The sequence below is a fragment of the Diorhabda sublineata genome, chromosome 7 (assembly GCF_026230105.1).
Source record: "Diorhabda sublineata isolate icDioSubl1.1 chromosome 7, icDioSubl1.1, whole genome shotgun sequence".
Taxonomy (NCBI): domain Eukaryota; kingdom Metazoa; phylum Arthropoda; class Insecta; order Coleoptera; family Chrysomelidae; genus Diorhabda; species Diorhabda sublineata.
In genome coordinates this window covers 3,273,346-3,299,908 of record NC_079480.1, presented here as the reverse complement: position 1 = coordinate 3,299,908, position 26,563 = coordinate 3,273,346, and the positions used below count along the sequence as shown (strand labels likewise).

The following is a 26,563-nucleotide window of genomic DNA, read 5'->3' as shown; positions in this document are numbered from 1 at the left end:
AATTTTTGATCAAAAATGATAATTAAAAGTAATTTGAAAACTTCTACCGATAGTGTGAAGTATCGAAATGAAAGTGAAAACTTGTATTCCACTTCATGTTCTAATCGAAGTTCTAAATCCGTTTACGCGCGAAAATTTAAACTATCAGTGAGAAAGTGCAGCTTTTGATGATAAATTGTAGTAATTTAATTTTTAAATGAAATCGAGCTCTATTCTATAAGCAAAATACTCATTTACTTTGATATATCGTAGAAACATTCTTTGTTTGATAACCAATAAAACCAGATGTTCGTTTCATCAGGAACTTCAAACTATGTAAATTTATTATCAATTCTTCTTACCATTTTTCGTGGTATATTCAAACATGTGTGGTTAAATTAATAATCCACAATATATTTAAAAGAACATATATTATACATTATACAAGATAAATTCTTTTTCAGACATAGTGCTGCCATCTGTACAGAAGCTGCCGAGTTTTATTGCTATTTTATATAGGTGCCTTCGGATGTATGATCTGATAAATTGATAATATAAAGATATAATATCATTGTTATCATTTTTAAATGAAAAATTAATCAGAACTAATTATAATACACATAATTCTAATATATATTTGAGAATCTTGAAATTATGATATAATTATTAATTTGCTCACAGAATTTATATATTGAAGCATAGATATAAGTAGTTAATTTAAAACCAAAAAGATGAACAAATTCATTATTCTACCACTATTAGGACAATTTTAATATTAACCCATCTGTTAGCAAATATATTTACTATTTAGTTATACTTTACATTAAAATATATTAATAAATACTACTAAAATTTATTTCATTTACTAATAAAAATTATAATACAGGGGTTAAAACAATACAATAACTCTAGTTCCTGATCAATTTCTATTTCCTGGATCTCAGAATATTAACCCAAAATTTCCAGCCATTTCCAGCATCATTCCGTCACAATGACAATGTCAAATCAAACGTCTGTGACGTGTAGTAGTGTCTAAAATATGGTTAATTATTTATTATTTAAATTCAATCTGAATAAAATATATTAAAATGAACTACAACGCAAATACTGGTGGTAGACCATGTAAGTATAAAATATAATTAGAAAAATTCCTGGCCAGTGGATAAACTAACCTTAAAATTTCATTTTAAGCCCTTGGCAGAAAATTAAAGAGAGTGCCGGCTACCATGCCCCAACAGCCGAATATGTATCCGACTTTAGATCCCGGAATGAATAACTTTCAACAAGGTAAGTACAAATTCTTATAATTAACATTTATGTTAAGCTACCGATTGTACTCAAATACGTTTATTTCATTAGTATTTTTATTCGTTGAAGTGTGCATCTGTATTAATTTTAGGATATACTTCAATGGATACACCTCCACAGGTTACAAGTACTCCGAATATTTCATCTCAAAGGCAAAACTTGAACCAACCATTCAACATAAATCCATTAGCTAGTGGAACCCCAAACATTAGTGTTTTGGGACAACCAGTAGTACAAGATATGGCTCTACAGTATGGGCAACAGGTATAATAAAAATAAAACAAAGTGTTCAGGATATTTACTTAATATTATTCGCATATAATTTGAATTGGATTTTTGTTGATAAAATATTACAATTGTAGTTAGCAGGTGCTGGAACAACAATGTTAAAAAATGAAGTTGAAAAAATTGTACCTATATCAAAATTAAAATATTATTTTGCTGTTGATACCAAATATGTTATTTCTAAGATGTTATTGCTGTTTTTTCCATTTACTCATAAGGTAAGGATTATTCTTCTAAAGTACAAATATTATTACTTGATAAATAGTCAGGGACTTAACTAGGGTATATGGCAAATAGGACTGTTAATTTACTTGAAAAAAATAGAGATATAACAAAAACCAATTTACAGCATCATCTCCAGCAATGAAATTTAGGATAAAGAAATTTGACAGTTTATAATAGATTGTTTTAATAATAAATTGTTTTGCTTACTTACTTTCCTTAAATTCCAATAGCAGTTTGTTAATTTGAATTTAAAGCTTTTGTAAGAAATTAATTGAATTAAAATCAACATATTAAACAAATGACTTGTTACTACATAACTGGACATGGCTACTCATTTAGGCTTTCTTTGTACCTTGATTGACATTGGAATAGAAACAGTAATCTGGGGTCTGGCAAGAACATTGTATGCGTGCATTTTATTATAGCTCTGTTCAACAGAGTCTGTTGCAATTATTTTTACTCTTATTTTTTTGTTATGAACTCATAAATGTTTTGTGTTTTACTTGCATTTTGAACAAAGGCAATTTTGCGCTCTTGGCGGGCCCCTATGCCTAGCTACGTCCCTGCAAATAGTATGAGATCTTCATATAATTGTCAGAATGTGGCAAATTGAAATCAAATAAAACCAGATTTAAACTTAACTGTATTAATGGAAATTTGGTTTGTGTTCAAGGATTGGTCAGTGAAATATGAACAGGAAAGTCCTATACAACCCCGTTATGAAATCAATGCTCCTGATTTGTATATACCAGTAATGGGTTATGTAACTTATGTAGTAACTGCCGGTTTAGTACTAGGGATGCAAAATAGGTTTAGCCCAGAGCAAATAGGAATTTTGGCATCATCTGCGTTAGCTTGGTGGGTTGTTGAACTGGCTATTTACAGTGGCACATTGTAAGTAAATTTTTTTCACAATTTCTTTTGTTTTTGTAATTTTTTTGTAGTAAAAGTGAGATAATTTGTATACCATTTTTTTTCAGGTATGTTATACAAGTACAAATCAGTCTTAGGACTTTAGATTTATTGGCTTATTCAGGTTACAAGTTTGTAGGGACTATTTTTAGTATTGCTGTCAGCCTTATAGCAGGAAGATTAGGATACTATGTATGTCTAGTTTATTCCAGTTTCGCTTTGGCATTCTTCCTTGTAAGGAGTCTCAAGGTAACTTATTGTTCATTAAATTAGATCAATAATTTTATTAACAAAATATAATGATAATATCACAAATGTTGAATCAATATTTGAAAACTTTATTTTTGTCAATTTTAATTTGATTTTTATAGTGAAAATTTATTATATTTAAACATGTGTTTGACTGGATCATCTTTCTTCTTGAGTGTAGGTGTGTTATATCCTGAAATTTATCATTTTGGCGCCCCTCTAACCAATAATTTTGTCTGTCTGATTAAAGTTATTTTCCTACAAACCTTTATTAAAAAATTATATCAGGCTTTTATGTAAATTTGTTAAACACCACTAAGCAATGCAAGTTTTTTGAGAAGTTTACTTGGTTCTGGTCTTAAAAAATGCTGTATTAAAACACTTTTAGCAATTTTTTGTATTAAATAGTGTGTCCACGCCCGAGGGACTGAAACAAAACAAGTACAGGCACAAGAACATGACTCTGAACAGTATTTGATGTTGAGTTATGGCTATTCTTATTTCTATATATATTTTTTGGGAAATCCAACTCTGGTTATTTCTTATATTTAAACTTTTTCGATGCAATTTCTAGAACTCTCAGTAACATTCATATTGAATACACTATTTAGTACCAAAATAAGACTGCACAGTTTGGTCTTTCGAGACTTCCATTCTGCTGCTTCAGATCTGAGATCTAAGATCTAAGAAGCGAACAGTGAAATTGTGAGTGAAGTGTGTAGAAAACATTGTTTCCATTATTACTTCATATTTATGTGGGAATTTATAGCACCCTTGGTAATAGTCATACTGTTTACTACTACTTTCGGGCTTCTCTAGTGACCTATGGAAAGTTCAAAGAAACTGATAGTGTACTGGTATTTAATAAATTTTCATTTTAGGTTCAAGTGTTATCTGAAAGTGTCCAGGAAACAAGTTATTATGGATCCAGAGCAACTACAACTGGACACAAGAGACGTCGATATTTCCTCTTATTTTTGGCCGCTGTCCAACCCGTATTATCTTGGTGGTTGTCATTTCACTTATTAGCTAAGGAAAGTGCTTAGATTAATTGATAAATAACCATTAAACTTTATATATTTTGTAACTAATTGCTTAACAGTGTGTCTTGATATTATTACAAATTATTATAATCTTATAAAGGATTTAATTTTGAAAGAACTGGTAATATGTTTAATCATCTTAAATTAGTATCTTTTTGGAAATTTATTTTACTGGCAGGTTTATATTAAATTATCAGTGTCATTCTGGAATCTCTTACTAAAAAATTATTTCTACATTAATAGTTTGATGTTTTCTGTTGAGAATTATTGCAAAAATTACTATTCATTGAAACATTGCTAATAAAAATACTAACCACTCTTATCGGTACAAATTAACTTATTTATAATTCATTTTTTTCAAGCTACAAAATGAGCTTCCATTATTTTTAACAAATAATTATTATGTGTAGTGACATAGTTCATAGTTACATTGTAAGTGGTTGAGCACATAGGCCTTGGAATAGGCCCGTCGTGTCCCTCTTGACGTTACCAAAGGCCGATGTCAATGAGAAGCTGATTAGACGTTTTGTCATGAACCATTTAGTGATATGTTAATCTTATTTAGATACACTGTACGCTTTATATATGATAAGTATAACATACATTTGATTTTATATTTAATAAAATGGTATTTTTTTATATGGTTGTTTGAATTTATCCTGTTCTAGAAATAAAAAGGCTTTACAAAGTAGCAGCTACAAATTTTACAGATGAGTAAAAATTAATTTTTTCTATTAAAACAGATTTGTATTTTTATATTCATAATGTAGATAATCTATTGATTAATATAATTAAGCAAATTGATGGAAGTTATTTTAATAAACTGATGCTCATAGATAACAAAATCAAGAAAAATTATCATGAAAAACATATAAAAAGGTCTAAGATATAAAAAGTTGAAGTAAATAATATAATAATGTATATTAAATAATATAAATAAAACAACCAATTAAGAATTTGAATTTTTAAAATTTTTTAATTTGATTATCAAGAAGAATCACTTTTTTCTTGCGCTCCTGTAATTTTCGTGCTTCTTTTCTCTCCACAATTTCAGTTTCCTTCTCAATAATATAATTTTTTTCATATTTATTTTTTACTTCTATCAGCGGAAAAATAATTGTTTAATTGAATAAATGAAATGAAAAATTGAATTAAATTGGCAAATAGAAAATACAACAGAACGCCACCAAAGATCGAGCCAAATAAATGTTATTGACAAAACAAACACTATTTAACATACACTTCTTCGCTTCACTTTGATTCTTTTTCTAACGACATATATTGGAAGAGTAGAGAAAATTGTCCATAGTACCTATCAAAAACTTTTAAACCACAATCAGACTTGCCAACCTTCTTTTAACGCCTTAAAGGAGCCTTTACTTAATAGACCGTTACAAATCGGTTATGGGACCACTTTATTTTAAAGACTAAGTTGAAGGACACTTTAGTTAAAGTGCTAATTTGCCATTTAGGATGGGATTATGAAACCGGCCGTAAATATAGGGTAAACATTAAAGAGCGAGTAATGCAGAAAATCACAAATATAATTTTAATTAATGCATACACAAAGAAATATGATTTTTGAATTCTACTTACTCACTAGATAGATACATAACGCATTTAATCACAAACATCTGTTCTTGGATATTGTGAATAATTATGTAGCCAATTTAAACTTTATGATTTACTTTTACTAATGATTTTTTTATTCTTGGAAGTGCAAAATTTTGTATAAAGGAATTTAGGATTTTTTAAATTATTTTTAATACACATATTTTCAATTTAGAAAATATTCTCCAGACTGCCTCGAGATTCTGCGACAAGCATCGCCGTAGTGTGGGGTTTCAGCTCCAGGGAATAATATATAACAAAATTTGTTAAATTCTGGTAGAACGAAGAACACAGAAATTATTAAGAAGGAAAAACAATTTATTTTGTAAAAAATTTTACACTGTTTTGTACAGCTTTTTTAAAAAAATTAAAAATATCTTCAGTCCCTTCTTTGCTCAATTTCACAGCTTCATTAAACTGCTCTTCTGAAAATGTTCCTTTAGTATGTGAAGCTATTATTTTGCCATATGAAGAATCAAATACAAAAACAAATGTAGCTTTATTGTTTTTTTCCATTATTGGTGGTGTTAATGTAATTTCTTCGTCTACAGTTAAGTAACAAGTTACTGAGGCAAACATAAATTTCATATCAATACCTGCATTAAGACATGCTAAACAGACTGCATTTACTGCACATGATATCAACTAAAAAAAATATTTTTTATCTGCACTTAGTAAGAAGACATAATAACTTACTTGACCGCTATCTTGTATTTCTTGTAATGTTACCAAAATAGCTGTGCGGGGATACAATGATGCTAACAAAGATGTTTCACATATATTTCTTATAACTGATTCATACAAACGATCTCGAACACCTTTAAAATATTTCTATAATTAATTCCTAGTATAAATCACTACATAAACCTTTTGTGGAAATTAATCTGATCTATTTAATCTACATGATTACTGACATTAGACACAAATAGAAATTATACCTGGCAATCCACTTTTTGGTCTATAATGACATTCTACCGAAGCCTTATCCATTAATAGTCTTTGTAATTTTACTTCTACAGGGCCATAGACACCTGCTAATACACTTGTGTTGCCTAGAAATGTTTTTCATTACTCTAATAATTGAAGAGTGATATTTCTTATACCTTCATTGAGTACTGCCGATCCATCAGGTCTAGTAAGAAGACCTAATTTACAACTAAAGTTTACTTTACCATTTGTAAATTCCATAATTATAACCAAGTCATTAGGGTACGGAGTTTCTACTTTTTTGTGTCTTATTAGTCTCGTCTTTCGGGGCATCTAGCTTAAAAATTATGTACCATAATAACCAATGTTATGAAAGATTAAAATAAAGAAGACGGTGATGCTCTTCAAAAAAATGTATACGTCATTATGCTGTCAATGTCAACTTTGATAAATGTTATATTAATTTAAAATTTAGTTTGTTGTAAGAATACAATAAATATTTATTCAAAAATGTTGAAAGTTACCACACGAATAGATTTGTTTATATTAGCACTAAATAACATGAGTCAGTGATTAAATATAACTTAAAATAATGGGGAACAGTTCAGTTTATTGATTCAACAGGAAAATTTACGACCAAATTACTTTTTAACCTGTACAGTAAAAGAAATGAATAAAACGAAAAATCATGGTACTAAGCACAGAGTGGTCTCAAGTAGAGATAATTGATTTAATTAACGATGGCTCTGGTCTTGGATTTGGAATCGTCGGAGGAAGAAGTACCGGAGTAGTTATTAAGTCCATCTTACCTGGCGGTTTAGCTGATAAAGATAGTCGTTTACAAAGTGGGGACCACATACTTCAGATAGGTGATATTAATCTAAGAGGACTTACAGCAGAACAGGTGGCTACTGTATTAAGGCAAGCTGGACAGCAGGTGCTTACCATTTTTTAAACTACACCAAAATGTTCTTATGTAAGATTTCATAGTACATTGCACTTGTGTGTTAGTATGTGTTTTATTAAAGTAGTTAGTATTTTTTTTATGTTGTTTCATGTTTTGATTTAGTACTATGAAATTATTTAAAGGAAGACATTTATGTTTGAAACATTGAAAAAACATGCTAATTATTCAAATAATAGTTGAACACAGTTTATTCTAAAATTACATTAAATCAATATTTTTTATTCTTCATACTAAAATTGTGTTGAAAAAGTCAGAGAGTCGGAGAATAGACTAAATATTTATCTAGTTCAATTTCTTTAAATTTTTGTATTTTTGGAGATATTCATAATAAAATTATCTTAACATCTTAGGAATACAACAATTCTAAGATATCTATAATTTTTCGGAAAATTAGTTTATTTTGCAACATAAAATTCATCTCTAGGACATTCTCTAAAATCTTCAGTTCTCCAATGTTTGTTGCATGATGAATGCAAAGATTGGATATTAAGACTGCCAAAGACACCTAGAATTATCAAGAATTTGTTAGTTGACACCTTTTTCCACTCGCTTAGAAGGAATTGCAACAATTGTTCAAAATCATGATTGAACTATCAGTTTTATAAGTAGATAGGAGAATGTTGTCCTACATCACTTATTAAGAAAACTGAAAGACAAATGGTGGAAAACAATCAACATAAAATTGGAAAAAATAATGTCTAAGCTATTATTGATAAAAAAGTGAATAATTATAAAGTCATTTTATTTAAATGTGCTATGTTACTAGGAGCATTCTTATAGGATCTTAACTGAAGTACTGATCAATTAAAAATTAAATTATGAGGTCAGTTTTAGTATCTCCTATCAATTGTTTTGTTTGTTTCATTCTTATAAAATATGTAAATATACAATATTATTAGCAATGTATTTTTCAAACAGTATTTTCAGAATCCTGAACAATTTTTGCTTAAATTCTTGAATATTTTACAATATTTGTGGATTTCAGGCCTTCAAAATCTAATTTTCTCTGTTTGTGTTATTCTATGTTATGTTCTAGATTTTATTTTGGTATGTTTTATATTCACTTTATAATTTTACTACATGTAGGTATTTAGAACATATTTATATTCTATTATCTTGTTTATTAATTATAAACCATCCATGCTAAATTATTATCTAACTGCATTTCAGGTAAGGATGGTTGTAGCCCGTCCGGTGGAACCGAGTTCATCTGATTTTTTATTATTCAACTATTCAGCACCAATTGTTCCTACAAGGGTATTAAATGATCCAGAAGAATTAGATAGACAACTTGTTCAAAATGGCTTCACCAATTCGTATATACAGTATATAGAAGGTTTACAGGTATGTAAACATTAAACATATAGTTTTGATTATGTTTCTAAATCAACAGCCATCTTTATGGCTTCCCAAAAAGTTCTGTATTGTCTTTGCACATAAAGATTAAAGATCCTTTCTCATCTCATTGGAATCCATTGTATAAGAGTATATTCTGGTATATTTTATGAATCCTTTCATGAACTTGTGTTGTTCCTTTACAATTTTCTGACCATTAAAATTTTTTATAAGAGGGATGCTATAGTAGTCATTTTATTTACATAATACTGTTTTCAATTTAAATATGTAATTATAGGTTGTAAAAAGTGATAATGCTCAGGGTCAATTAGAAAACGATACAATCCCCTTGAGTCCAAATAACTTTAATGAAAAAAGTCTAAGTGTTAAGTCTACCCCTAATGGTTTAGCTTCAGTGGTTGATTATCTCCCAAAACAACGTCCTCTTACACCAGTAACACCAATTGAACATAACAGTATCAATTCAGAACCAGAAACGGAAAAGATAACAGTACACTTAGTGAAAGATGAGTTTGGATTAGGTAAGATGGTAAAAATTGTTAAGGCTTCTCTAAATTACTTTATTAATAAATTGTCTATTTTATATTTGCAGGTATCACGGTAGCCGGTTACGTGTGTGAAAAGGAAGCACTTTGTGGAATCTTCATAAAAAGCCTTAATGAACAATCGGAAGCCTTCAAATGCGGTAAAATTCAAATTAACGATCGAATAATTGAAGTTGATGGTGTTTCTCTAGAAAATTATTCAAATTACGAAGCAGTTAAGAAACTTAAGGAAACTGGTAATGAGGTTACAATCACTTTCGAAAGGTATCTGAGTGGCCCGAAATATGAACAATTACAAGAAGTGATAGCAGGTACCGAAAGAAATAATAAAGATGTCAGTCCAGCATCACCATCTGCGACGACTTTAAGTTGGATTCCTATTGATACTACAGAGGTAACATATTATATTAGGATCTGTCTAACAGAATATCAGTTCTTGTCTGAAAAATTTTAGTTATCAATTATTAGTGAATCTGTTTCAAGTAGTTCATAGATGTGAATTGATTATCATTGATAGTGTTAATTTTTTATTTTTATTACCCCTGAAAATGCCTATTTATGATAGAATAAAAGCTATGAGTGTTTAAAATAATTTGCTAATTTATAATCAGTTGAAATAGATATTGGAATATTAAAAAAAGTGTACAAAATCAATTACTTATTGATAATATGTACAAACAATACATGTTTGAATTTGTGTTAACTGTTAAAACTTACAGAAATGTAATGGAAAGGTGCCTGTTTAACATTATACAGTGTCTTTGTTAGAACCTAAATGCTACATTTTAGGTGAAGAACGATCCTGACATTTCATCACTTGATAGTGCAAACAGTGTAACATCAGATCAAAATCCAGAATCCAAAGAAATATTTGTCGATGAAAATTTCCAAGTAAATTTGGAAGACGATCTTGAATCAGTTATAAGGCAGAAGTGGCAAGATATAATCGGAGATGATGCAGATATAGTAGTTGCAAACTTAACCAAACTAAAAGGTGAGAGTACAATTTTCATTTGAATCAGAAGAGGTATTATTGAAATGTGAATGCTAACATTTACTAGTGTGATTTTCACTATAATAGCACTTAAAGTAGATAGTTATTGAAACTTTGTCCATTTTAATGTAAAATATATACAACTTCGTTTCGCAGTTTTACCTCTACTTCTATTCTTCTTTGAAAAAAATACAATAATAAATGTAAAGATTTTATATTACACTTGTATTAGATTTACATGATGTACTGCTATTAATTGCTTTATTATTATTTTAAATTAACCTCTAACATGAAGCACTATATTTCTTTCCCTTCACCATTGTTAAAAAAGCAGTCGTTTATATTTATTTTTAAATGCATAACAAGTTAACAAATAATTGAGAATACCAAAACATTTACTATTTACTTGATATAAAACAAAACGTTTATATACATATTTCTTTATGATCTGAAATCATTTATGACTTTATCTTTATCTACAATTGATATTTATTGCAAGTTGATGAGATCATTATTTGCCAAAAAAGAATCACTGTACTAATAGATAATAAGTTTGGTTTCATAACTTTTTATTACATATTTTAGATCATTTATAATCCACTATATATGGACTTGACTATAGGATATATAATAAATGGGTTGTTCAGACTCATAATCCTCGTCCAGTTTTTATATAACACTTTCATATTCATTAATTATAAAATTTTCAAGTATTTTTTATTATTATTTTCTACGACCCCTTTAGGATTGGGCATAAGTTTGGAAGGAACAGTTGATGTTGAAGGCGGAATAGAGTTGAGACCACATCATTATATTAGGTCAATTTTACCTGAAGGACCTGTAGGACAAAACGGTAAATTGAGTCCGGGAGATGAACTTTTAGAAGTAAGTTGAATGTATTTTTTTTCTTCTTTAACCGGCGCGATGGTCCTTTGAAAACCACGGCTTTCTCAACAAACGACTGCCAATCCTTTCTGTCTTGAGCCTTGTCTCTTTAACGCCGAACCCCTAGCGGGATCAGGTCCGCCTCAATGTCCTCCAACCAGCAAAGGAGCGTTTTTCTCTTAGTCACCACTGTGGTGGAACTCCATACATGGCTCTGCGCGGGTATCGATTAGATCTTCTCCATGTGTGTCATCCACCCCCAGACGCCCTCTTCCTCCCAGATGAAAGCCACCAAATCTGGCTTGACATACATCCTCCTCCTGATCCTCCACCCAGCATTTTTGCAAACAGGGCCAAAAATCTTTCGCAGGATCTTACATTTCCAGCAGTTCAAAGTGCCCTTTAAACTTGAGCGGTCTTTGGACTGCTCAGAAACATCTGTTTCCTGCGAGCAACTCTCGCCTTGATCTCCGTTGTATTTTTGCTTAAGGCCGCTTGACATAATGCAATACAATGTGCAAGAAATTGCATGCAAGTCTCTGTAAACAGTAAAAGTAAACTAATTCCTAACCTCAAATTTTATCTAATATTTTGTACCTAGTTTAACAATAAAAATTACAAAGCTAAGTTTTACAAAAGTCAGCTGATCTGTTAGTAGCTAGATTGCAACTTGCACGCAATAAAAATGGCACAAAACTGATAATTGCATTGCATTGCACGTTGTATTGCATCATGTTAAGCGACCTTAATGGTAAATTCCATGGTAACTGATTCAACGTTTTCATCATAAATATCTCCTTTGAATAAATTATAATTCAGTAAACTAACTTGATATATTGCCAAAATGTAACTGATGCAACAGAAAATGAACATACTTTTTGGTATTGACAGAAATTTTTTGAGTTAGGGATTTTCTTCATTGGAATTTTTTTGTTGATAGTAAATTTCATGAATTGTTTATTTTGTTTTTATTACTTGGCAAGCACATAAAATCAATTCATTTCTATTATTGTAAACTCATGTAGGCTTAATTGAAAAGCTACTTATTGAACTCTTTTAACATTTTCTTACCTAGTGATCAAGTCAAAAATTGCATTTTTTACTCTGATCGTCAGTGTTAAAACGCTCTACCCCTAGCACCTTCGGTAGTTATACTTTTTAAAGTGAGATTCAGATTCATAAACATACTTATGTTGGTTCTTGGTTGATACCAAAAAAATCACTTCATGTGGCGATTTAAATGAACCCAATAGAATATTAGCTTATTATTTTCTAGGTAAATGGTCAAAAATTGCTTGGCATACGACACGTAGAAGTAGTAAGGATATTGAGGGATCTTCCAAATACTGTTAGACTTGTATGCTCCAGGGAACATAAAAATAACAGGGTTATAAATACCTCACAAGATAGGGAGGCCTTCGAAGCTAGAAATATTTTAGGAGGCAGTTTAAAAAATCTTCTGCCGCAACCTGAACAAAAATTATTAAAAGCGTTAAGTGATACTAGCCTTAATACCTCCAGTACAACTACAACAGGTAATTTTCAGGTTTTATGATTGTCGCAATTCTATTGGGTAGTTTTTTTCGTAAGTAGTGTCTTAGAACTTTTTTTTAACACATACACCAAGTGCACACACACCCACACACTGCATTATCTATGATTAATTTATACACAGATCATATTGCAAAATATAGTTTTCTTTACTTGTACTAACATAAATTCTATTGATGTGTTAGTATTTTAATTATATAATAATTTACTACTGTGTAAAATATAAAAGTGAGATGTATGCTTGAGACTGAGTATGGCAATGAAGAAGAAGAGTAGACAACGAATCACCATGTCAATTATCTCTTAGCACAAAGAGCACGCATCATGTTATATTTTTGGTTGTAATATCCTTTATATTGATAAATTTTGTTAAAATAAATGTTTATTATTAGAATTTAATACTTTACTAAGATCATGAATATGATATATCTGTTGGAACTTGAAAGATGAGAATGTAATGAAAAAATATACAGTTTCATACAATGACCACCTACAATTCATTAGGAACTATGAAGTGTTAACGTTTAAACAAATATGTTACATTTAATTTGGAGTAAATTCGATTTAGATTTTGTTGGACTTTGAATAAAAAAGTGTCAGATTTATTTTCAACATATAATAGTTAAAATGAGAGAGGAAATACTATTTTCTCTCTAGCTTTTATTAATTTAATTTAGCTAATGCCTGATAACTAGCAAAAGGTAAAATAATGAAAGTTTTATAAATAAAAAGTATATTTGATACTATATTTTACAATTTAGTATTGAAAATCAAACCGATTCCATTTTTAGATAAAAAATACTTTAGTGGTCAAATTTGCACTATGCTAAACGTGAATTTTAAAAATCAGTAGTTCTAAAAAACTGGTGGTGCCTCTTTTGTTCTTTAACAATATCTAACTTTAGGTTAGATCCCGTATGGACGCCACACCAATGCAAAAAACAACACCTTAAAACTACAATATTATTGTCACAATAAATTTTGATATACTTTTTAAAAAATAATTTATTTCGTGCAGTAATAGTGGTGTCGGTACACTTTGGTACAATACAATATTTATAAGGAACCTTTGTCAATCCAGGCTTCAACAAAAATACGACACGACACGATAGAATGGTAAAACAAAACCACGTGATGTGGATGCTTCTGTAGCTTGACGAGCTAAACTCAATCGGCTCTGGTGACGTAAGCAAGCGATTAACGCTTTGCAAGAAGAAAACAATTTATATCATCTCTATTATGATTGTTAGAAACGTGCAGTAAATTGCAAAATTTATGTAACATAAACGAAAAATATAAACTTGACATCGTTTTAAGACCCATTTACTTAAATTAGTAGATCATTTTATTAAAATCAATCAATTTATTAAAATGATATGCACTGAGTGCTTGTTTCCATCATTGTTTTCAACCAGTCACCATCTAGAAAAATAAAAATGATATAGGCCCAATCCATTTTAATTTTTGTTGGATAAATTATATTCTGTTGATATTTTATGTCATTTGGTTTAAAAAGGTATAAAGAAATAAATTTGGGTTTGTTTTTTATAGTGCATGGATTTATTGGGGTTAATGTACATATCTTTAGTCATAGTCACATATTGGTATAACTACAAAAACTAACCAACTAGAGTTATTTTCCTAATTGAGGTAGTAAAATTAATAAAAAAATATGAACAAATCAACTCCATTTTGAATGTGCTGGTCAAATTAATTTTATCCTGAGATATACTAATAAAAAAATGCTTTCGTAATCATAAAAAATTTCAAAACTTTATTTCATTTCCAGTAGAAAAATTTTTGCTTATGCTTTGAAAAATTATTTTTAGAAAAAAAATAGTTTTGTGGAAACTGTATTAAGAAAAATTATAATTATAGATAGTTTAAGTAAGAAGAATGGCAAAATAATTTCTAGAAATTTTGAAATAAAACCCAAAATTTCTCATCTATCATATATTGAATGGAATCTATTAAAAGTGAAGCATTTTAGCTACCGTCATTGCCATTTTCCAAGATAATTATCTTCAGATGCAGTGCAATTTCACTAAATATATTGAAAGTGCATGTGTTATCTCTCTATCACTTGTACGAAGATTTCCGACACAATTTTCTTAATTTTATCGACGACATACTGAATACACTGTTTACACCAACACTCACAGTTACACTGTCTGACGCGCGTTTCGATAACCAAGTTATCGTCTTCAGAGACTGAAAGTAAACAATAAGCCAGTAACTTTAAGACAGTATAATTTGAATGTTGGTGCAAACAGTGTGTTAAGTATGAATATCACCAACGGTTTCAAAAATTCCAACTTAGTTGTCAAGTCAAGACATCGAAGGTGGTCCAGAAGGAGATATATTTTTGACGACGTTCCGAGAGCCTTTAAAAGCTTTTCATAATTCTTGAACCTGGGTTTTAAATAAAATAAAAGCTTTTTCAAGTATTCTCAACGATTTAGAGCCTTTTGAAACATAAAATTGAGGACAAATTGTATGTAGATCACTACTGAAATGATGCAAACAATGTTTAATAGTCCTACCAACGTAAAAGTACTTTAAATATTTGAAATATTTTTCTACTGACAATTTAAATGAGTAATTATCTCGTCACATGATATATTAAACATTTTACTACTTATTCTAAAAATAATATATTATATTTTTATTGTTTGAATATTTATTTAAAAGCTTGTTATTATTTTCGTGTATAAAAAGTGCTTGAATCACTTAGACACTGCATGAAATGATTATGAAAATGTACCACTTTAAGAAGACTAGTTAGTCATAGAGCTTGTTAAAGTCATTTTGTAGAATAGGCTACTTCTACTTATCTCCAAATCAGTTTAAGCTGCAACATATTTATTTTAAGTTACAGAAGACACCAATCTACACAAAGCAAAATCTCGATCTCTAGAAGCAACGAATGTGGCGATGTGGTCAGAAGAAATAGAATATGTAGAGCTTAATAAAACTGAAAGGGGTCTAGGTTTCTCTATTTTAGATTACCAAGATCCACTGGATTCGAATAATACAATTATAGTGGTGAGAAGTTTGATTCCGAACGGAGCTGCTGAGCATAGTGGAAGGATCATTCCAGGCGATAGGCTGATCAGCGTAAACGGCTCAAATATCAAAAATGCTTCACTTGATCAAGCGGTGAGGGTTCTTAGAGGCGCACCGCTCGGGGTAGTGACTATAGGAATTTCCAAACCGTTACCTACCATATTTTTTAAATTAATTTATATGTTCGATGCGAAAAAATAACAGTTATAGTTTTCGGAACATTAAAAATTGACTGCAATGATTTGTAGGTACATTTTTAATCACTTTTCTTCCGAAAGTTAGAGAATAGTTAAGCCACTGTGTTTAGTGACCAAAGATATGTGTATAAAAATCAAATCCTCTTTATTATTGTTGATGTAATATAACATTATGCTGCTATTTAATTACCAAAATGATTTTTTTTATTTTATAATCATTTTTTTAAATTCATGCAATACTCTTATTCATTTTAAAAAAATTGAGGCTAATTCATAAATCTTTTAAGGGGGTATTCTTGTCTAAAAGCCTAAATCTTAGGGATTTTTGAAACTAACATAAAAAAATTAATAACAATTTCACTATAAATTTTTTTATATGATGTTTATTAATTTGACATGATGCAATACAACCTACAATGCAATATTTTGTGATAAATTAAAACAAGATTCGTTTTCAATTTTTCTTTGTAAATCAATGGTGTACTAACTATCACATATTGAATGATTTTTTTCAAAGTTTCAGTATTTTTTACAATATATTTATATTTTTAAGTTACAGACATCGATGGCCAACAAAAAATTAAATCGCGATCATTAGAAGTAATCAACTTAGTGCTGTGGTCAGAAGAAATAGAATATCTACAATTGAATAAGACTGAAAGAGGCTTAGGTTTTTCTATATTGGATTACCAAGATCCACTAGATCCTAAACGTACAGTTATTTTAGTCCGAAGTCTAGTTCCTCACGGAGCTGCCGAACAAAATGGAAAATTAAAACCAGGAGATAAACTTATAAGTGTTAATGGAGTATCAATAGCAACTGCTACGTTAGATCAAGCGGTACAAGTATTGAAAGCCGTACCGCAAGGTGTTGTTACTTTAGGAATTTCCAAACCCTTGCCTAGTAGAAGAAATAGCGATACTTTGAGTAATTTCAGTATGAATTCTTAAACACACACAAAAAAATAATTTATTTCGAATATTTTTGAACGTTTGTTAACTTACACAATAAAATTGTCATCTCAGTCGTAGAATGGAAAGTATACCCCTATATCCATCGACTTTTCCATCACTCAAAATATGTGAAATTATCAAATATCATTTTTTTAGAGCTATGAGCTCCATATTATTTCTCCTCTATGCATTTATTACAGCCTCAATTCAATTCATTGTTTAGTGTTTTTAACATTTACTCCTCTTCTAAATGTTACAAATTTTTTTAAGTGAAAAAATAATAGGCCATCAAAAATTTTAAGAAATTCCTAGTAATTGGGGAAATTCTAATAATGTTGACACAGTGGCACTGCTATTTTCCATTTGGCAATAAACGATTGTTCCTATTACTTCCATCTCTGATAAATCGATTGATATTTTGCTTCCTATGCAGATTTTTGTCGTGTGTCTTAGAAAAGAACAGATTGTGTTGACAGTGTTCCGAAAACGTTACCTGTTTACTCATCTAAATTGATCACACAAAGCTGTGATCAGTTCCGTTATATATTGTTTTGTAAAAATAGGAGGTAATTACATCGATCACTTAAAGTGGTCCTTCGAATATTTTTTGCAACATTTGTAAATTTTTCCTGAAGCCATCTCTTAATAGGACTGGAAAAGTGTCGACATTTTCAACTTTTTTCACTCTATGACTGGATTACTGACATTTTTAATTTATTTAAATGTTTTATATTTCATATAACTTACCGATGAGGATTAACTTACCTAAGAGTGCTTATCTATAGTATTATATTATACGTATGGAAAGGCTTCGCATTTCGAGGTTATCTATTGGGAATAAAACTTTGTACTACTTATTCTGTTTTTCTCATAGTATCATTTCGTTCTTTTATTTTGGTGGAGTTCCTCGTTATTTTAATACTACATCATCCAGCCATGGTTTGCGCGGTCGCCCACGCAGTCGCCGGCCCTCGGGCTTGTGTCGGTACGCTTTGTGCACTCCGCGCTTCTCAGGCATATGCTCCAAATGGCCTAGTCATCTGAGTCTGGCCCTCTTGACTTCTGTCACCAGGCTCTGCTCGTAGCTGTTCAATACCCGGGTCTCGCTAGCGTACTTAACAACCGGGCGTAGAACCGCTTTTTCTTTCTCCAATTCAGTAAACGTAACTTTAGCAGTCGTTGGAGACTGGAATATGCTCCCCGTTTTCACACGTTCTCTTATTTACAACTAATTGTCATTATTTTCGGTCACTAGTGATCCCAGTTATTTAAACGATGGTAAATTTTCAAACTTATACTTTAACAGCAGAAGTTCTTCTGTTCCTAACCATGTATTTCGTTTTGTACTTGTTAAAGGTGATCTCCGCTTTACAAGATTCCTCCACTAGCTGCTCAAATCTTTCCTTCAGTTCACGCTCCCTTCGACTGAGTACATCAATGTCAAGAACTGCACTATTCTGTTGAGCAGACTTCCTCCTCTAGTAACTTCTGATGACTCGTTCTAGATTTAGGTTGAACAGTAGTGAAGTACACGAGAGGGCGTCTCCTTTCCTGAAACCTGTTTGGAATTCTCTTGAGGTCTTTCTCGCTATCTTCACTTTGCTCTTGGTCATTTTGAAGACAAATTCCAGAAATTAATAAAGAAAAATAACCAAAATCATAATGATTAGTTGAATACTTTCCTTATTTTTCTGCATTTTAGTATCGTACCATATCTTTTCGATAGTTAACAAATGAAATGCCAAGCTTAAGCAACAGTTTATTTAAATTAAGTAGAAGAAAAAAAACAATTTGTAGTTGTTAAAATTGAATCTTATCATCATATTTTACAATCTAAACTTATAAACATGTATAAATATATTGATAAACGTTAGTCTTGTGGGAGTGTGGCAATCAAACACTGTACTAACCCTAATATATTCCGAACTTTCGAATAATTTCAGGGAATTAATTAAACGAGAATTTCGGTAGAATATATTTTTCATAAAATTTTACGTTTAAAAAATAACATTCAAGATGAATATGAGACATAAATATTAAAAAACAACATATCAGCATATAATGCATTAACGTCATAAATAGATTTCAAAAATTCAAAATAAATGCAGAAAAAGAAGAAGGGGACACTTGGGTTAGTTGATTCTCATTAAGTCTTACATAATTTTTGGGTGATTTTGATTGTTCTGCTTTTATTATTTATTATTGTAACAAGTGATAACAAAAATACATCGTACCTCGGTTCAAAAAATGCCATAAGTCAGAAAAAACAAATTTAATTAATGTTTCACATAATAACTCCAAAACTGATAAAGTAACCGCTATGGTAACTATTTACACGACATTATTTGAGATTAGAATGTCAAGATTTTAGCACCAATAGTACAATAAAAGAGATTTTTCAATTTTTTGACTTATAACACTATTTGTGCAGATATCTTCTGACTCCCTTACCTCATTTTACTTATTTTTTCAACCATTTAAAGTACAATATACATTGTATTGATAGTACCACGTTTACGTCAGATCTCAAATCATATTTTACAAATAAAAGGTGAAACACAGTCATCTATAGGTTCGTTCCAACGTTAAACGAACGATTCTGTTTTGTGGTCCAACCGACTTGGGTATCGTTTGTGAACCGTTTCCGGGACGGTTTTTTCCATAATTGGTTGATAGATTAGAAAGTTGGAACAAACCTTTTATCAACTTGTATTATCATGTCACACTTTACCAGTCTATTATTACAGATCTTTTAATGAATATTTGTCGAAATGGGTAGAAAAATAATTTTTTTTGTATGAAATAGAGCAATTGACAAACAAAATAATCTCCAAACCAAAAATTTTGTGTTTTAAGAAGATTGTAACATTTTTATTGTATATCAGATTCGAAGTGGATTTTGTCTTATACAATGAGAAGGAAATTGATATTTTTCAAAAAAAGTAGAGATTTATATAATGAATAAAACGGGGAAAGGATATTCGAAAAAAGTCTTGATATATTTTATTACGTGATGAGTGTTGTATTTCGAAGAAACTTCTTCTTAATAAGAACAAAAAAAAAGTATTAATTTACTATTCTTTAGTGGCGCTGAGGAAATTGCAATAAAGCTTAAGCAGAACACAAAAAAAACTTTAGCACTTTATGTCGATAACCAAAAAATTTCCATTTATCTTACTGATAATTTTTCTAATGATTTCCATTTATAGAAAATTATTATCTTATTTAGTGCTACCACCATACTAATATTCACAATTGAACTGTGTTTCGATAACCAAGTTATCGTCTTCAAAGACCAAAGATAACCTCAGTGTTGGTGTACTGGTAGTAGTAAACCGTGTGTTTAATACTAATATCATCAACTTTCCAGAAATTTCCAATAGTTTATTAAGTAAAAATGAGCAACAGGATTCCTCATAATGAGAAATAGACTCTGAACAAATTTTGTTTGTGTCCTGGTGACGTATTATATAAATCGATGACTATATTTCAGCGGTAGTATTATGAACTAATCGTTAAAAAAATACAAAAGAAATTTAGAAAAACTAAACCAGAATATATTTTTAAATGCACGAAACAATCTTTCGACATTCATTGTAAATTAAAAAATTAGGAGTAATTAAGGGTATACAATCATGTTAAGTTTTAGTTTCGGTCAATATAGATATTTAAAATAACAAAAATTCCCGGAAAGCCAAATATTAGTAGAGAACTGGGATTTACCATCACAAATAAAGTTTTAAAAATTCCCATCGATTCTTTTTCTGCTACAAAAGTTATTCGGGGTCAATGTCAAAATTTGAGGTTTCTTGGTTACATCTAAAAATTCTATACAAAACTGGTCATCATTCTTTTTTTCTTAAAGTTACCTTTCCTGAGATATCGCGATTCTAAGAGTCACATTATATATTATATGCACACCGTGGTTTCCCCTGTAGGCATACTCCACCAACTGTTATGACAATTTTAAGAGAACAATACCCGTAATGTTCTAGATATTACTTTATTATTTATATTGCTATTGATTATTGAGTTAACTATCGTTTTGTTTTCATTATATAATTTAATCAGATCCATACTCTTGAAAGTCTACTTCAACAGTCATGTCTTCTTCGACTTCTTCTTGTTCCTCTTGCTAGATGTTCATAAATTGTTCAAATGTGGCTGTATCATTGGTCTCTTCATTAAAATCACAGGAATCTTCCTCTATTCTACTCAACTGGACATTTGACCAAGACTGAACTTTGCAGTCGATACACTCTTGAGAACACAGCAACTCGACTTTTTTACAGCCACATTTGGGCACTACAAACTTTTATATAATTGTAGAAAATAGTGTTGAGGAGTTTTTTTGAAGCTTTTTTGATCGGTTCCAGAGTATTATCTATCAATTTCCAAACTCAGTCCACTGCCTAGCCATGTTTGAACTTGATAGTATACTCGATACAAGTGTTGAATAGCAGATGCCGATGTTGGAGGAAGACATGACAGTTGTTTTTTACATTTGTTGAATATCGTTATTCAATCAATGCAAGTAATTTTCTTCCGTATTTATTGTTTAAGGTGTGGAATCAATTTCTGTACATACTTCAGCGCAGGGCCGGATTTAGCAGCACCGGGCTCCATCATTTGAAAACATTCTCAATTTTTTTATGTGTAGATACTCAAATCTAACGTAGTGATTATTTTTTCAATTTTTCCGGGTTTCTGAATTCCTTAAGGGGGCCCCGTCATTATTTTAGCCCCGGACCTTATAAATCATAATCCGGTCCTGCTTTAGCGCAGTCATTCAATTTTTTTTTACGAATAATTTAAATAACTGACGTTTTGCCCCTTCTGTACATTACTGACGACCTGAGACATTTTTGTACCTAAAAAAAAACAGCTCGATTAACCTAAATGGTAGGCGCTTGTAATAAGTACGTATATCCACTTGAACTGAACCTTTAGCACTGAAAAACAGTTATAAGAACGAGACCTACGATAATAGAATGGTCAGATGTTTTTCAAGGCCATGTGAGTGGGAAGGGATTCAGTTAAAGACTGACTATCTTTTAAATAAATGTTTTCAGAATAGTATAATTTATAAATAGGTATTTATACTTGTCTTATGTGAGATATGTATATACGTAGATTAAATATGCATATCATGTATAATGTGACTCTTAAAATCACGTTATGTAAGGAATGGTAACTTAGGAAAAAAAATCATAAGTCATTTTTTTAGAGAATTTCAAGGTCTATAACTTTGGTTTGAGATTTTTTTTGATAAAACTTAACGTTTTCGAGAAAAATCCATAACCTAACCTCAAATTTTGACCTTTGACCCCGAATAACTTTTGTAGCACACATAGGATCGATGGGGATTTTTAAAACTTTATTTGTAATGGTGAATCCCTTCACCAATATTTCACTTTCCGGGTATTTTTGATATTTGTCCGCTATCTTTATGTATAAATTGAGCGGACTAAATACTAAACGCACTATCTTTTAAAGTAAACTAACTATATACTTGATCTAATAAAGTTAGGCAGATAGTAGCAATGAACACGTCATAATAAATAATGTATTTCACAAATATAGGGGAAGCCCGGGCAAGACGAATATGTTAAGGGAAAGGATTAAAAAAACTAAACTTGGACAACGTCCACATAAATTTTTTATTACAAATAAAAAATGCCTATTATCCGTCGACAGAGTACCAGTTATATTAAATGAGGCATTATTTATAGGTTGGTCAGTCATGATTGAAGGAACAAAATCTCCAAATACATTTAGATTATAAGGTCTAATTCCTGGTTCAATAAATCCATTTGTTGCGTTCTGGACCGAAGCACTTTTGATATAAGCTGAAGCCAAATAGTTTTGCTGATTCACAATTCTTCCTATGTGACTTTTTTGAAACTTGGTGCGCGATATTTCTTTTGTTGTATATTGATACACTCTAAATGAGTTGGACCAAAAAACTGACTGTATTAATTATTTCAAGTGTACACACCGCTCTTTTTCTTGCTCTGTTGTAAATCTACCGAGTTTTTTTGACTTTATACGTCGATGCAAAGGTGTAAATGGAATTTCAAATTCAGTAGCGGTAGATTTAATAGACTTTCTTCTTTAATAGCTTTTATTGCTTTTTTAAGTGATTCTTCTGACCAAACTCCTCGACCACTTTTGCATTTGTATTTAAACACCGTAAAAAAACAAATCATATTGTATTTAATTTAATGCTAATTAATAATGACATCAATTCCTCACTACTATACCTATATTCTAATTGACTTGATTAAATGTCTAAAAAAATATTGAACAAAGTATATCCTTCTTGCCCAAATCACTCATATTTAAAAATTGAAATAGCTTACTATAAAATTTCTACCAAAGAATGAAAAATTAAAAACGCAAATTAAAAAAACACTCAATTGAAAGAGTCTATTCGTTAACATTTAATACATAATGCAAAAATCAACAACACACGCTTCTATTGTTTTCGTTGAACCGAGTTGTTCTTCTTAGGGTAGGTATTATAAAAGTTTTGTTCGACTGGACGTTATTCAAACGCCCGTCGAAACTCCACCGTTGGCCAACCGTAGCTTTGTGCTGAACAATTTGCTTTGGCTGCACTTGAAGTTCAATTTTAACCAATCAATTCTGAGTGAACTGACATTTGACGTGAAAAGTGTGTCAGTCAAATGTCAAAGTATAGTTTGTTTAAAGTGTCCACGTGTAGTTTCAATATTATATAAATTTAAAAAGATGAATTGCAAAGGAAAAAGAGTTATCAGTGTATCAGATGAATTACTATTATCTTTCAAAAGTAGCCTATTTCATAAAATTTTGAGAAACATCGTACAACTGATTCAATTAATTTAAAATAATATATGTAAAGCCAAAGTAAATAAAAATTGAGGTTAGAAAGTACCTTTCAACTCTCGGTTGACACTTCAAACTGAACTTTCGTTGCGGTTGGACCAACCGACAATCAACCAGCCGCTTGATCCCTGGCTAACGTTTATAATACGTAAATTCGGCTTCAACCAACAGTTGAATCTCAACCTTCGGTCAAGCGTATTTTATAATACCGATCTTTACCCACACTATGCATCTAGCACGGGTTTCCCCTAAGTTCACAATTCTAAAGAATTTGGACTGTTTTCACGAATAAATTATATCTGAAGTTTAATATTGTGTATTGTACCACTTTCATTGAACACTATGCTTCCAAAATCAATATCAAACATTGCAACACATATCTATATCTTCCAATATATTCAAAGTCATGAGATTTGATTTCATTCATTTAGTTATATTTTACTGTGTTTTTTTTTAGTAATAACTATTAATAAATGAGAAAACTAAAATGATTTTGTGATGGATTATGTTGAATGTTATATTTTTAAAATGTATTTTATGAAATTATGTTTCCGTGTTATATTTATGATAATAGTTCTATCACACAAAATGTGATTATATTTATACAAAGTAATTCCATGTGTATAAAAATATCCTCACAATAAAATAGGAATTGATTTTAACGTAAAATAGTGATCACGATTTTTTGTGCCATATTTTATTTTTAATTTTGTAACAAAGACTGAGTTTGTTCAAATTATCAACCCTTACCTTATTTTGATGCGTAAACGGTAACTATTTTTCATTGTTTCAAATGGGTACATAATCAAATATTTAGTCAACCGTAGAAGCCTTCGACTGCTCTCTCTGATCTATCGGTATCGTTTTATTAGCTGAATTTACCGAATATGCAGATTGGATACCTATTTCCATATTCTATATGAATTTGAATAAAATGTTTACTACTGCTTTGACCATGTCCTCCACCAGCGAAGATGAAGTTATAAAGATGTTTGTTTATTTGCGATTGAGAAGAAGAAAACGAAAACACGGTCAGAGTCAAATGATTGATCAGCTTCTCCAACAAGGTCTGGGTCGGTTTTTCACAGGAACCAGATACTTGTAAACACGAAACTTATTCAGTCATATAATGATCATCTATAATCTGGTCTTTCTCAACTTCCCAAATAAATATTATCTTCCTCGTTTAAGGTTCCTAAAATATCATCTTCGTATAATCTTTTAGATCGTGACATGTTTCTACCTGAAATAACGCCGCAAATAGATATAAAATATATGAAAAACAAACGAAAGTAACATCACAATAAATTTGAAATTGTTCTTTGTCTTGGTCTAGTTTTGTATTATTCTTCATATATATTTCCTTAAAGCATTTCTTTAAGGTCTAACAACAGCCAGTAGTTGATTGGAACTAGATCTGGAGCAAATGGTATGTGGGGAAGCTACTCAAATTTCAATTAATTGGATTTATATTTTTTTGTGTGACACTTTTTCTTTAATATGTATATAGGACTGTTTCTTTGGAATTTACATCTTCAATTGTTAATTGTTTCACCTTTTCCAAACAGTCCGTGAACAATTTTGTTTGTATTGTTTAAAACCACTCATTAAAAAGTTCTAACAAAGAGACTTTGAGGAAAGAGCAGTAAAGTTTATAGCTGTTTTCCAGAAGATGTTTGGACAAGAGAACAATTTGATTATCTATTTATTAATGGTATACAGATTGTCTTAACGTTTACTATGATTCCAATAAATTTTTTTGCTTTGCACAAAAATCTAATCGGACAACTAATACCAATAAGCAAATCTTCGGTTGGACAAAAGACAGCAATCACTTGATTATAGTCATTTCTGTTTATTTTGTCCAGTTTACTGCATGCAGTAATTTGAGAGTGAAAATTGAAGCATTTTGGTATTTAGAAGTTCATTTTAACTTCAGACCTGTGTCCAAATAGTTGTAAACATGGTGTTGATGATATTATTTCATAAGTTATTGTAACTTATGATAAATTTTGCTCCCAGTTAAAACTATAGTTCAAAATTGTTTATGCTTGTTAATGTTCGCTATTTTAGGTCTTTTGTGATTCGAAATTAGTTTTTTCTATAATTTTTTAAAAACAGATGAGAATTTGCGTTTCAACTTCTTTTAGTCTTTATTAAAATATGCATATTTATAACAATCAATAGATTTGTATAAATACATATTTGAAATGTAAAAACTAAGGAAAAATTAATGTTTCTTGTTAGAAACAAATTTCTATTTTGATTTTATTCTTATTTTGATATTTATGGTGTAAGTGATCTATTGATTTAGAGTTAGATTTTGAATTGAATTTTAAATAGGAACAGACCTAAAATCAAGAACATTTAAAAGTATAACCATATCAAAAGGTATAAGAAAATAAAGAAGTTCGAAAACGTTTTACCAAAGTTATTATCTCCCTAAATCTGTTGTGGATATAATTGTTGGAAGCTGGAATTTCAAAAATAGATTTGGTCTAAAATCTTTGTTTAGGTATATATTTATCTTAGGTCCATACTCTTCTAGAAGACAGTTTTTTTGCTTTAAAGTATCTTCAATATAGTTATTTTGTTAGATCGAGAGACAATCGAATGCCTTCTCTGTCTCAAATATGTGA

The 26,563-nt window shown here is 30.2% G+C and overlaps 3 protein-coding genes across 7 annotated transcripts; 2 read left to right on the top strand and 1 right to left on the bottom strand.

The window, feature by feature from the left end:
- Positions 1 to 586: 586 nt before the first annotated feature.
- On the top strand, positions 587 to 4,640 carry LOC130446369 (protein YIF1B-B). The gene is made up of 7 exons (XM_056782590.1): positions 587 to 1,101; positions 1,171 to 1,266; positions 1,379 to 1,551; positions 1,650 to 1,790; positions 2,471 to 2,691; positions 2,778 to 2,958; positions 3,840 to 4,640. Exons 1-7 carry the CDS (start codon positions 1,068 to 1,070, stop codon positions 4,002 to 4,004), a joined length of 1,011 nt encoding a protein of 336 aa, XP_056638568.1. The 5' UTR covers positions 587 to 1,067; the 3' UTR covers positions 4,005 to 4,640.
- Positions 4,641 to 5,909: 1,269 nt separating this feature from the next.
- On the bottom strand, positions 5,910 to 6,887 carry LOC130446569 (exosome complex component RRP46). Its single transcript, XM_056782911.1, has 4 exons — positions 6,716 to 6,887; positions 6,551 to 6,664; positions 6,309 to 6,430; positions 5,910 to 6,257 (listed from the first exon to the last, which is right to left on the bottom strand). Exons 1-4 carry the CDS (start codon positions 6,870 to 6,872, stop codon positions 5,931 to 5,933), a joined length of 720 nt encoding a protein of 239 aa, XP_056638889.1. The 5' UTR covers positions 6,873 to 6,887; the 3' UTR covers positions 5,910 to 5,930.
- Positions 6,888 to 6,901: 14 nt separating this feature from the next.
- On the top strand, positions 6,902 to 25,615 carry LOC130446568 (patj homolog). 5 transcript variants are annotated; one of them, XM_056782909.1, is made up of 9 exons: positions 6,902 to 7,476; positions 8,677 to 8,850; positions 9,140 to 9,383; positions 9,455 to 9,801; positions 10,203 to 10,401; positions 11,147 to 11,286; positions 12,563 to 12,821; positions 15,716 to 15,996; positions 16,660 to 17,131. In XM_056782909.1, the coding sequence occupies exons 1-9, from the start codon at positions 7,228 to 7,230 to the stop codon at positions 16,696 to 16,698; spliced, it is 1,932 nt and encodes a 643-aa protein (XP_056638887.1). In that variant the 5' UTR covers positions 6,902 to 7,227; the 3' UTR covers positions 16,699 to 17,131. The 5 variants fall into 5 exon arrangements, with proteins under 5 accessions (XP_056638887.1, XP_056638886.1, XP_056638884.1 ...); XM_056782908.1 differs by lacking the exon at positions 15,716 to 15,996 and having other exon boundaries at positions 16,660 to 25,615; XM_056782906.1 differs by lacking the exon at positions 15,716 to 15,996 and having other exon boundaries at positions 16,654 to 25,615.
- The last annotated feature ends 948 nt before the right edge of the window (positions 25,616 to 26,563 follow it).